Here is a 13,808-nt window from a genome sequence, read left to right as displayed (position 1 = left end):
AATGGCAATGAGTATGATAAGAGTGGTCCATTTGCACAAAGCTTAGCTTATGTTCTTGAAGAATTACAAAATGTGACTCCAAATCAAGGTTATACTCACTATGCAAACAATGCCTTAGTTTATGGCCATGCTACTTGCAACCCAATTTTAGAATTTTCAGACTGCGCCCTTTGTCTAAGTAGTGCAAAATCATTCTTGTTGAGTACTTGTGATAGAAGCATCGGAGGTCAAGTCGAATTTGTTGATTGTTCAATGAGATATGAACAATACTCGTTCAGCAAATAAACTAGAGCCTACACCTTGCTGCCAGGATACATGAAGATTCAGCCCTTTATCGCTCCTAGCCTATAAAAGTGTGACGAAGAAATATATCATTGATTTTTGGTGTTTTCCTTATTTCTATCTCGTTTTGTTCATCTTTTTTTTTTGCCATTGTTTTACTGTTGTAACGTGTTGTTGAGTTAAAACTTCAAATCGTGTATTAGTCGACTTATATCCTGGTAATGTGATTTCTTATGTTTGTTAAACTTGCAAGAATTTTCCAGTTAATGTTTGAAGATACTCCACTACAAGGTAAGGTATTTCCTACTACTTTTATTTCAATTTATGTGACTCTTTTTGTCTTTTCAAAAGAATGTTACTTTCTGTGTTTAGCAACCCCTTAATTCTTACATCCCATGTGACATGTTTAAGAAGAAAAGATTCAAATGATCTTTTGGTACATTATACACATCTTTACTTTTAGACGAAAAGATTCAAATATTCTCTTTATTTTCTTAAATTTCATGTCAAGTCAAACTAAGAAACGTAAATTTAAAGGCAAGAGTGAGGTTATTATAGGAACACATAAGCTTCAAATCCTAAATCAGCCTCAGTTAAAACTCACAAGTGTTTAATTACAAGAGAGACATGAAAACAAGAAGGAATCTTGACTGTTCCTATTTCCCAATTCACGTACGTGTGTGCATACACTATAATGGCACAACTGTTCTCTCCCTCTTGTTTTCATTTGATCTCCTTCATAAGGGACTATTCTGTATTTTAGTCTAACCCGTTTTCAACCTGCCCATTTGCCTACACTACTCAAGTAACCATATTTTAAGTCGCGTACAAGGCCTTGTACACTAGAAATGTTCACAAGCAAATTGACTCAGCTACCTCTTTTAGTCAGTTACTTCTGAAAGTTCTTGACCTTCAATCTTTGATCGGTTAGCAATGGCCTCTGATATAGCCTTCGGCAGCCAAAATCCAGGTCTTTCGATAGAGCTTGCACGATCAAGTACCAATGGTTCCCGCAATGTGATCTGAATGCCATCATATGTCCACAGCGCTAAATCTGCTTCGCCTTTCAAACCAAGGGAGAACCAGCCTAAGCCAGCGACAGCCACATCCATGCTTTTGACATCCCAGCTTGTTCCACGTGCTTTGACTTCCCGCTTTTGCCATTGTCCCAATTCAGAAACCCGCTCCACGGAAACAGGAGGCTAGAAAATTAAAGAAAAAGAAAGTACAATTAGAGTATTTCTGTGCTCTTTACGATCCTTTTGTTTTAAGCTTTTGAATTGAAACCATCTTAGAGGCATCGATAAACCAGTTTCATCTATGAGACTATGACCCATAATAATCAAGGTGCAAGATAGGAAGAGAAGATGGTGAAACAGGAGCACTGGATAGCGTTGAACAAACACAACTCGTTAGACTATATATGCTTAAAAATGCTTGTTGCTGAGCTTCTTAGAGTGAATTTTCCTTTGGGTGTTAACTTGGAAAACATATACAGACAGAACAAAAACCTGCAAATGGGCCACAGAGCCCAAGGAAAAGATTCCATTCCACACTCTATCATTATTCAGTTTAGTAAAATTATGCTTTTCTTTTTCCAGATTCTGTATAGTCCGCTATGTATAGCAGTATTTTATCCGTTCCCACTGTTTTGTTGATGTGGCTTTAGGAAGTAATGTAGGTGCCACTTGGACAGAAGAGCAGGCATGGATAGAGATAAGGTTCGAGAGCTACATGGCGAACTCTCAATGAAGGAGAAAATGGTTAGTGTATTCTTAACCCTAATTGTGTGCAGCACCAGCTCACCATTACGTGTCCCCTGTAATAACAAGATACTACAACAAAAATGAGCCGAATGATCAATCGTGCTTCTTTGACTAGCTTAGAGTCAAGAGCTTCCCCTCATCCTCCTTAGCAAGTAAGAATCAGCTGGTCCAGTTCGGAAAGACGTATAGGTTGCGGGTCTACTCCTTCCCTTGGGTCCGGGTCCGGGTCCGGGTCCGGGGCCGGTTACACCTCCTGCTGGGTAGGGAAACTCAAATCGATAGGCAGTTGCCCCGAACAGCTTGAGTCCCAAACAAGTTGTCGTTAGCTATATGAATCCCCACTGACCATGTTTTTTCATTTAAGCTCAAGATCTAAAGCATAATAAGGTGAACTGAAGCTGGAAAGATTTGTCTCAGCTTGGCGAACCACATCACCGCGCATGGGTAGAACAGTTGTATCCAAGATCCAACCAATGTGGAAATAAACAAATTATGGAAACAGAAGGATCAAAATGGGGAGACAGAAAGATGTTTGGAGGCTAGCACCCTTGTGTTTAATTTGGATGATTTAGAAAGAGAGAGGAGAAGGATGTCCAAAGGCCAAAGGAGTTGAAACACCAACATGGAAGATCAAGAAGTCTATTTTATTTCGCTTCTACTTTTGGCATAAAGAAAATATGTGTTTGGCATAGGATTTGGATAAAACATTTTGGAAGTTCAACTCAACAATAACTTTGCACCACTTTGGCGAATTATCAGTGAAATGATTTTCGATCTACCAAAAACTAAATTTCACATAGGATGGCTAAAAGGAGAGTCAAAATATTTCATGATATTTTTCTTTAGGGCTAGAAAATCTACAAGGATAGGCATAAGTAATACTGAAGATGGGGCTTCTAGACTATTAGTTATTAGTAGAGACTTGGGAGTTTGGTTATTGATGAACCAAGGGTAGAGGACTTGTCAACACATACGGCACTATGACATCTAGAAGGAAGCTATCACGCTAACTTGGTTCATAGTTGTTTTTGCCACTACTACTTTTCTTTAACAAAGAAGATCCTCTCCTCTCCTTGTACTTCTCTCAAATCTATACATTGATCTTCAACCCAAAACATAGTGATACTGTTCGAGTGGAATTGGCAATGAAGTAGGAAATATTACTGAATCAGAAATACTGCAAGAATTAGAGTATTACCTGCAATCTCACTCCAGCATGGTTGTTTTTGAGCTCATCAGCATTTTCAGTCTTCCCTAGATGAAGAGAAACACTTGGTGATGCCCAGACAGTGACATAGATTGTTTCTATTGATGCTTGAACTAAATCCAGTCTAACTAAGCCTCCAATATGTACAGTCTGCCCTTGCTGCAAAAAAAATTGCAAAATATACATTTTAGAGTCAAATCTTTTGATCTCAGCAGAAAGTTCTGTTGCAGTCTCATATATTTTTTACAGCAATATAAACTAAAAGAACAGCTAATTCTGAGGGATGTATAAAAGGAGCTATCTGAATCCCAAATAATTCCATTAGGGATCAGTTTACAAGGATTTAAGGTCATTTCGTCAAATTTCTCTCTAAGTTCATAGCCCTGGCAGTTGCTTTATCAATATTACCAACCAAACAAAAGGGCTGAACCTATTTCTAGAGCACAGAACCTATTTTCACATGTCACATCAAAACTTCATGCAGAAAGACTATATAAGTGCTAACAACTACTCCCTCGTCCCAATTTTTATGACACTCCTTCCTTTTTTGTCAGTCCCAACAAGAGAAATCCTTAGAAAAGTTTATAACAATTTGATTTTAAACTTCCCATTTTACTCCTAATGATATGATTCATAGTTAAAGAAATTTCTCAGGCTTGTTTTAGACCACAAGTTTCAAATGTCTTCCTTTTTCTCTTAAACTCCGTGACCAATGAAACACCTTCCCACAAACTGGACGCAGGGAGTAAGGGTATGAATAGTAAATTGTATTGAAGGAAAGCTTAAGGGATCATGCAAAGATCAGAATGTGCGGTAGTGCTGATAAGTGTGAGTCAACTGGTAAATTTGAATATTCATGCACATCATTATTTCGAGCGCAATTTCAGATCAAAGAAGCGTTCTTACGGGATTAACTGCAATACGTTCGTACAGATATTCATACCTATTCATAAAGTTCAAATAACTAATACGGTTCAGTAATCATAAAGTTAGAAAAGAGTACGTTCTTCAGCTATTTATCATGAAACAGATCATATGATGGGCTATAAAACGATAAAGTAAATAAGAGAGACTAACTTGCCTTAATCCTAAATGTTCGAGGTTGCAGCTCCTTTCGTATCTCAACCATTTTTTGCTCCTCCCTATTTAATCGAATGGACAAAAGATAAGGATGTAAAAGACCCGGAGTATCATACATCTTTGCCTTGGCTGACAATATTCCTCCGATTCTCAGTATTCCCAGAGTAGTTCCAGGTACAGGAGCTTCTGTAAGCTTAGTTGCTTTTACACCTTCTTTTTTAGCAAATGCGTTGATTAACGTCGACTTGCCTGCATTTTGGGCCCCAATAACCCACACATTTCCTCGAGGACCAGCCAATTCTTTAACAAATGCCAGTAAATTTCGAACACCTAAATCTTTACGGGAACTTACCATGTAAACTCCACTTAACTTAGGTGCTCCATTAGCTTTAGCACGGTGTCGAACCCATTTGTCCAAACGCGCGGGGGAAATTTGTGAAGGGAGAAGGTCAACTTTTGTAGCCACAAGAACAAGCTTAGGCAACTTTTTACTTTGTGTCAACCCATCTTTGCTTTGTTCTAGTGCCTTAAACAAAGATTTAGCAGCTCGTTTCGGAAAGGAACCATCAAAATCAACACAATCAACCACCATAACTACAACCGTGGCATCGGCTTTCCCGGTAGGTCTCATCAATCTAGTAGTAATCAATTGGTCAAAGTCGAAATCGGGTATTAGGTTTTCGGCCATCTCATTCTTCACTTGTCCATAGTTCCTCAACGAATGGCATCGAGCACAAACCGTGACCTCCTCTTTCTCTCCCTTAGCTGCTTCCCTCGCCATCTTTTTCCTCTCCGATTTCGACACCCTTTTCTTCTTTCCTTTCTCAAGAACCTCTTCTGTAATGTTACCATAACCTAAACCAGCTGGCAAAAAACCATCTAGCTCTTTTAAATCGTCGTCATCTTCTTCCAACTCTGAATCCCAAGCATCGAATCCATCTTCACTCCCTGACCCCATTTCTTCACCTTCACTTTCTTCCAATTCCCCCTCAATATAATCCTCAAATTCATCCTCCTTTTCATCATCCCCATCACCAACAACATCCTCATCATCCAAAAAATCCTCTATATCTTCTTCCGCTCTTTTTTCCTTATAATAACCAGGAAGATTTGGGTTTTCATCTTGCATAAAGATTCCACAACCAGGACATATACATCCATAATTTTCATCATTATCTCTCCCTTCACTCAATATGAGCTTAAAGTTACTATCTTTTCTTGAATTACTACTGCTACTATTACTACTTCTGTCACTTATCCTTTTGGTTCTTGATTGAGTACCCTTTATTACAGATAAAACCATGAAAGGAACTCTTTGCTGACATCTTTTCTTGTTGGATTTTTGAGTATAACCTGTTCAAATCAATTCAATAGAAAAAACAAATCTCATACGTTTTTTAACGTTGTTACTTCATTTAGGGCGTGTTTGTTATGGAGGAAAATGTTTTCCAATTTTCTCATGTTCGGTTGGTCAAAATTTTTTGAAAACATTTTCTCTAGGAAGTAGGGAAATGACTTCCCTAACAAAAGTAGGGAAAACAAGTCTCACAAATGGGCCTTCCACATTGATTGGTTCCTAGTCTCCTCCCCACCACCCCCGCCCACCCAACCCACACTCCCCCACCCCCACCCCGACCAACAACCTCACCAACACCCGCCCCGCCCCCACCCTCCACCCCATCCCAATACTATTTATCTAAATTATACATAAATGCTTGTAGGATACTATTGTTTGCTTGTGCCCGTTTGGCCATGAGAATTATTCACTTTTTTTCCGAAATTTTTTTTCACTTTATTTGAAAATCAGCGTTTGGCCGTGAAAATTTCAAATACATGAATTTGAAAAACTACTAAAACCTTGTTTTCACTTTTGGTACAATCAAATATTCTCTGTAAAAACTATAACCAAACACGAGTCCAACTTCAAAAATTCTAAAAAAAAAAAAAAAAAAAAGGGTAAAATATTTGATTTTTATGGCCAAATGCCTATTAAGTAACAAACCCCACTTATTTTCCTGAAAAACATTTTCCAAAAAACACATTTTGCATGAAAAACATTTTACTTCATACCAAACACAACCTTAATGTTTGTTTCAAAGGTGAAATTCAAAGATAAATATAAGTAGGAAAACAAGTCTCACAAGTGTCATTCCACACTGATTGGCTCCTCGCCTCCTCCCTACCACCCACCCCCACCCAACCACATCCACCCCACCACCCACCACCCACCTTCACCCCCCCCCCCCCCCCCAACGCCTCATCTCCATAGTATTTATCAATATTACATACAAATGCTTTTAAATACTATGTTTTGCTTATACACCGAACACAAATAAGTAATGTGAAATATTTTCTTTCGTACCGAACACACCTTAAATGTATGTAAAGTGTTGGAAAACAAAAGAAATACAATTGAAAGGGTGAAATTGGAATACCTGTAAATTTGAGTTGTGGTACCAAGAAATTATGCTTTGTTTCAAAGGTGAAATTCAAAGATAAATGAGAAGTAGCTGATGCTGTAGAAGTTGAAAGCAATAGCGCCATAGCTGCAATTATGCCTTAGCCTTTTTTATGGTATGTATCAATTAAGCAAAATTAAAGTACAAACATTTTGGCAGGTGGTACAGCCTTATAGCTGTGGAGTTTTTGGGCTCAACATTATGGATCTCTATTTAAATAATAGTCGAAGTTTACAAAGTTTTTAAATTTTAGCCATCTCAGCATCAAGTTCAGACTGAAAATTGTGGATCTGAAGTTTCATGTCTGAAGTTAGAATTCCAAAGCTTGAAGATTAAACCATCATGTTTGAAGTTTGGTTTGACATTTTTTTTTTTAATTTCTAGGACTAAAGTTTGAAAACTTGCATCGCAAAGGTCTGAAATTAGGAACAAGTCAAGCCCAACTTTAGACCTGCGGCTAAAATTTAAATATGGGAAAAGGCTAAAAAATTACTCATCAAATACGAAAAAAATAAGAATAAATTTGTCCTTCCTTTGAATTTGGTGTCAAATATGTCCTTAAAATTGGTGAACTGGCTCAAGTTTATAATCAATACATTTTAATAATCAGCAAGCTTCATTAGTACTATAATTTAAACAATTACTCTTTTATGAATAAAATAAAATTATAAATAGCAAATAATACAAGTTCAATAATTTTGAGAGACACAGAATTAAGACATGAAGATCAATAGCAAGTGACTATATAAACTTCTATTTATACTCAAAAGAAATGGCTAAGTGACGTTCATCCTCACAGTGTTCCAATCATAGATTGTGCAATATTATGGCTCATTAATTGAGTTACTCTCAATGTTCTTACTTCTATAAATTATTAGAACTTTTATCAATCAACTTGTTAAAGAATTAGAGGGTCAACAATGCTAAATAGAGAATTTGTCACATAATTTGATAAGATATGTTGAGCGAGTCCTGAACATTGGGCATTAGGTACGCTTAAGTGGGTCATTTACACGATTGCCCTTCAAAGGCACTGGTCTTTAATTTTTGTCCTTCACTTGATTTCAGGTACGAACTCCTGCTCGGTCAAAAAAAAATTAAAAAAAAAATCGCAAGGTAGAGTTTGGATTCGCGAGGCAGAGTTAGGCAGAGTTTTGCCTTCAGGCATAAGGTAAACTCTGCCTGAAGATAGCAAAACTCTGCCTTGCAATCCAAATTCTACTTTGCGATTTTTTTCTAAAAAAAAATTTTGATCAAGCGGTTTTCAGCGAAGGGCAAAAATTGAAGACCACCAATTTGAGGGGCAAAAATTAAAAACCGATGCCTTTGAAGGACATTCCGCACAAAAAAATGCGCTTAAGTCGCGCGTACAATCAGGCTATTGAGACATAAGCCTCCCCACACATTTGTTTCAAGCAGTTTTGCAAGTACTCTGTCCAAAGGGGATTACTACACGATTACTAATACTACCACCAATAAGGAGAAGCGAAGAGGAGGCTAGCCTCCTAACTCTCAATCTTCTTACTTCTACAAAGGATAGAACTTTTATCCGTCAACTTGTTGAAGAATTAGAGGGTCAACGGTGCTAGATATTTTGACACATAATTTGATAAGAATTATGGTACGAGTTTTGAACATTGAGTAATGGGCATGTTTAAGACACACATACCATCGGGCGTTGAAGCATAAGCCTAACAGAATAAAGCTCAACCCATGTGTCTCGAGAAGTTTTACACATAGCCCATCTAAAAGCGAGCTCCGAATGAGTCCCAAAAAACCTTTTGAAATATCGATCTAAATTGAATTTGAGCGCTTCATCAAAGCTTTCATCATATGTTTTTTACTCTTTTTTCAGTAAGGAACTTAATTGAATTTGTCATCGACGGAGGTCCGGACGCTAACAAATTGAAATTGAGTATGAAATTTATTTGACATGAAAAAGATCTCACAACACACATGGAAATGCTCGATTCACTAAATTATTGATTTTTTAAACAAATGAATACTAAACTTGAGTTTCTTTTACAATCTCATATATTAAAAGAAATTGGCATTTCTTCATTGATTATGAAGAAGCGAAAAAAAAAATTCTCGCTAATAGTCTATTTGGCCAAGCTTCAAATTTTTAAAATTTATTTATTCCTAAAAGTGTTTTCAACAAAGTAATTTTTGAGTGTAAAAATTTGTATTTGACTAACCAATTTGAAAAACACTTTTGTTAATATTAAAGTAGTATTTTCTGGTTCGCCACGTTTCAAAAAATGCTTTTTGAAAAACGACTTGTTTTAGTTTTTGAAAAATAATTTATGCTACTATTCAAAAACATTTTTTTTTCGTAAAAGTTTGACTAACCCTTCAATTTTCTAAGATAAGCACTTTTAATCTTCTATCAACTTGGCTAGACTGGCTATAATATGGATGGTTTGATGTGTCAAAAAGAATTTAAATACTTAATTCCTTTTGTTGTCTAAAGGTGATCATAAAGAATGATAAACACATGTACTCTTTTTTAGTTAGTAAAACCACAATTGTTTTTGAACAATAAACTGTAAATATTATCATACCAATAAAAATAAATACACCTAAGAAGCATCTAGCCACCTGACCACCTTCTAGGAAGGGTGCCAAAATAAATCAGGCTTCAGAGTACTAATAACACAATTTGTCTATGAACCACTCACATTTCCTAGCTAGTTTGGATACTAATTAATAGAACCACAATTATAAGGTAGTTTCAAGTGGAGAAAAGCTCCAAGTACTTCATTATACTTTGATATAAGGGTCAAAAACATACCTCAACTATCACTGTTTTTTGAGTTTCACACCTAAACTATTAGAAGGTTGAGAAAACTCCCTAAACTATCAATATCTAATTTGCATAAAACACGCTTCAAATTATTCTTGAATGGCATGTGATCTACACTCTTCATTTTATATAAAAATATTATCAAGTGTTCTCCACGTGGATAAATAATGTCACAATGGCACCTACATGGAATTGTTTTTTTTTTAAAAAAACAAACTGAAAAATAATCGTTTTTGTAAAAATATATCAAAAATTATAGAAAATAAAAAAATAGCTGAAAAAATGGGAAAGTAACTGATTATTTAGTTTCACATTTTAAAAAAAAAAATCAACTTTTCCATTTTTTTAAATCATTTTTTTCCGATTTTCTAAATTTTTTAATATTTTTTTTCAGATTATTTTTTAAAAATACAGATTTTTTTTTTAAAAAAAATGCTATTTTCTTTAAAAAAAATAATGCAGTTTTTTTTTTTTTAAATATACAATTTTTTTTATAAAAAATATTATTTTTTAATTTCCATGTAGGTGCCACCATAGCATTACTTATGCCATGTGGACAAATTTTTTGAGAAAATTTCAGCTTCACTTGCCTTTTAGAGAGTGAGTTTACACATTTAGTTCAGGTGTGTTTTGCAAACTATATAGTGATAGTTTAGGTAGTTTTCTCAACCTTATAATAGTTTAGATATGAAATTTTTTAAAAAAAGTTACAGTTACAATAAATTTTTGACCCTTATCTCTTATACTTTTGTCTGTTTCATATTCATAAGAGTAGCCTTTATTTAATTTGAGATTTTAATTATAGTTTGACAAAGTCACTAAGTTGGACTCATAGAATTGTGCAGACACGAACTATGGCCGTCAAAGCTGTCAGCTATGAGGTTAAGCATTACTTGTATTATATAGTTGTATTTTGAGAAAACGACTATGGTTGCAGACATATTTTAATTCTTTTCTCACTTTTTATTTTATTTTCTATACATCACCATTATTAAATATAAGGACAAATATGTGCGTATCTAATATATCAATTTAATTAGAACATCTTCCAAGTCACTAAATCCACAAGTGGAGATTCAATCAAGGCATGCGATTCACGTCAATATTCGAGGCTAAAATTGCTGCAACCACGTTTGATATATACAATTATACATTACCCCACTGGCTAACAATTAACACTCTTTATTTTGTATCCCCCGGCCGGAGCCAGCCCTTCGGGTGTGTTTTCGGCCGAACCCGGTAGTTTTTGTCTGAATCATATATTTATATTAAAATTTTTGTCAAATATGTACAAATTATTAATTAAGAACCCAATAACTTTAAAGAATTAGAATTCTGAACCCACAAGTTTCGAATCCTGGCTCCGCCTTTGCACCCCCAATCTCTGGTTTGTTCTTTTAATTGGTAGAAGGATTACTACATGTTTGATGCGTCTGCCATTTCTACGACTTTGCCCCTGCAAAATAGTTACGCGTACACGTGAGAGACGTGTAAAAGCATAATTAAATAAATAAATGAATATAGTTTTTTCTAACTTATTAAGATTTTGCATGATCCTAAAGGCCTCTTGGACAATTCTTACCTCATAACTTAACTTCGAGTTAAACTCAAGACACATGGTGTCAGAGTAGGCAAAGGTCTAGCATTTTAAGTCTCATCACCCCATTATAAAAAAGAATTTTCACGCACATGCAGCTTAACCTTTGAAAAAGAAGGTAACTGGGCTCATCCTTCTTATTGTGAGTCTCAGTGTTGGTGCATCATGTTATATTATTCATGCTCAAGTTGGTAGTCTTGAGTGTGTGAAGGTGCTAAATTATCCTACACTGATTGAGAGATGGGTTGATTATCTCCTTATATGATTTTAGACAATATTCTTAACCTGATAAGCTAATTACTAGATCCACCTCTTAACATTGATCACCTGAAATTTTCTAGCTAACGCCAAATTTAATCTATTAGTTGCACAACAATTAACGTGAAGGTGAACACAATTTTTCCAATTTATGGATCATTTTGTTAGCTAGTATAAACTAGAGAAAAGCCAATACGCATCTAAAGTATAAATCTATAGGGTAATTCATAATTGTAAATAGTTATTCACTGTCAATGCGTATAATTTAAATATATTACTTTTATGATAATAGTAAATAAGTGATACTCTATTAAAGGAAAAAAGAAAAAGTAAAAAGGAGCTCGTTAGTCATTAGTTCTAAGTGGAATATAGTATATTGGCATAAAAAAAAACCATTATTTGGTAAACTAAACAATCCTCAAAAGATCGATTAATCATATGAAGAAAAATATAAAATTGCAACGCAAAACATTGCACCTTCTTAGTTTTCTGTATAAAAATAATATATAGTTTTAGCCAAATTATGACTTTTCGAGTCATCTTTACCTAAACATGATTGAGTGTATTACACAAATATGGAATTGAGAAATTTTTCAGTTTTGGATTAGGACACATATGTGGAACTAAACAAAATTTGTACATTTGAATAATATTTAGGGGCCCATATGTGAAATTAACAGACAATTAAGTGTTTGAACTTTGAACATGACAATACTCACTCGTAGGCCCTCAAGTTTGTTTGTTTTTTTCATCTCCTTCAATTTACGTTATGTCTTAGAATGTTCTTAATTGTTAAGATCGGAAAATATTATTTTCTTTTATTTAAAATATAAATGGCCATAGGAGACTATTTCCTCTATTAATTGGATGAAATTGTCAAAAAAAAAAAAAAAAAAAACTCGCAATTAAGCCACGGTGTAGGCAGAATTTTCAAATGTTGGATGTTACTCATATACTTAAAGTGAAATTTTGGATGTTTTAGACTTATGGTTGTGGACTAAAAGTGTCCACTTTTTCAAATATTAAGGACTATTTGGGTAAAGATTATATATCCAAAAGACCAAAATAACCCTACCCCTATATGTTAAGGACCATTTGGATTATTTTTTTCTCGAAGAGAGCCTTAATGTTCAAATATGAAATCTCCTGGCTGGTGCTTCTAAAATCTTTTGTTTTTCTACTTTCCTCAGTTAGATTACTTAGTGGACATCTTTTTCATATGGGAGTGTTATGATCAAACTTTAAGCCAAGTATTGACTTCATGTTTGGGACTTTCTTGGTTCTAACTTTCCAAAACCCTTCTTTTTATCCTTTGTGTTTATTTTTACCCAATTTACCTTTCATATGACTTGAATCTCCAATCAAGGGCAGAGCTACAAGTCTGTGTATGAGTTCGGTAATACTCACTAATTTTGGTTCAAACATTATATTTGCCTTTAAAAATTCATTTAATATATATAAATACTTTATCAAAACTCAATACGTCATCTTACAATCCATAACGCAAAAATTTAAAATTCTAACTCTGTCTTTACCTACCCGGATCCCTAGGGAGAAAGAAACCTCGAATTGTAATATGCAAGTTACAATCCCATTTGAAAGGAAAATAATTAAGGTAAAAGAATTGTTGGCCAAAAACTCTTCATAGTATACATACTATAGTTGTGTTTGTTTGATATTTTTTGCAAAAAGATACGCCTTTTTTTTTCCTAAAACTTTCAACATTTATCCTAAATTCTATTTCTTCAAGTTTTTCAAAAAACTGAAAATAATTGCAAAGTTTTGAAAAAAGGTGAAACAAAAAAATCTATCCATGGAAAATGAAGGGTCAAGTTGCTATCATGCGATTATAATTATCTTGTAAAATAATTATGAGGACCAATAGTTGTACAAGCATTGAAGACCAAATAGAGATTATTAAGGATAAAAATGATGACTTCGATCAAATGGAATTGCATAAATTGACCGCTAACGCTTTCTAGATCTTTTTGTTAATTGATTACTGGTATGATTAATTTACTTTTATAGGGTGTGTTTGGTACAAAAGAAAAAAAAATTCCACGAAAAAATATATTTTCTAAAAAATGTTTTCCTGGGAGATAGGAATACGTGGTTTTTATTTTTTTTCTTACGTTAGGTATATAAGTAGAAAATATTGTTCCGAAAATTTAAAGATAATCTTGCAATCATTATTTCAACCTTTTTCCGCTACGCCGTCTTTTATAAGACTAAGGACACGTTTGACCATGAGAATTTTTCATTTTTTTGGGGAAAATTATTTCAATTTATTTAGAAATCATTATTTGGCCATGAAAATCCAAATACAACTTCCAAATACAACTTGAAGTTATAT

The 13,808-nt window shown here is 34.4% G+C and overlaps 1 protein-coding gene across 1 annotated transcript; it reads right to left on the bottom strand.

The window, feature by feature from the left end:
* Positions 1-852: 852 nt before the first annotated feature.
* Positions 853-6,959, bottom strand: LOC132614033 (GTP-binding protein BRASSINAZOLE INSENSITIVE PALE GREEN 2, chloroplastic). Its single transcript, XM_060328377.1, has 4 exons — positions 6,771-6,959; positions 4,333-5,688; positions 3,247-3,410; positions 853-1,484 (listed from the first exon to the last, which is right to left on the bottom strand). The coding sequence occupies exons 1-4, from the start codon at positions 6,877-6,879 to the stop codon at positions 1,164-1,166; spliced, it is 1,950 nt and encodes a 649-aa protein (XP_060184360.1). The 5' UTR covers positions 6,880-6,959; the 3' UTR covers positions 853-1,163.
* Between the last annotated feature and the right edge of the window lie 6,849 nt (positions 6,960-13,808).

Source organism: Lycium barbarum, chromosome 10, assembly GCF_019175385.1.
Source record: "Lycium barbarum isolate Lr01 chromosome 10, ASM1917538v2, whole genome shotgun sequence".
In the NCBI taxonomy this organism is placed as follows: domain Eukaryota; kingdom Viridiplantae; phylum Streptophyta; class Magnoliopsida; order Solanales; family Solanaceae; genus Lycium; species Lycium barbarum.
Note: the sequence above shows the minus strand (reverse complement) of the source record. Positions and strands in the feature narration are given on the sequence as shown.

Excerpts from the sequence above, each read along its gene's own strand:
- LOC132614033 (XM_060328377.1), bottom strand. The coding sequence starts at position 6,879 with ATGGCGCTATTGCTTTCAACTTCTACAGCATCAGCTACTTCTCATTTA. Across the intron at positions 5,689-6,770 it reads ACCACAACTCAAATTTACAG|GTTATACTCAAAAATCCAAC; the intron begins GTATTCCAATTT and ends TGATTTGAACAG. Across the intron at positions 1,485-3,246 it reads ATGCTGGAGTGAGATTGCAG|CCTCCTGTTTCCGTGGAGCG; the intron begins GTAATACTCTAA and ends TTAATTTTCTAG.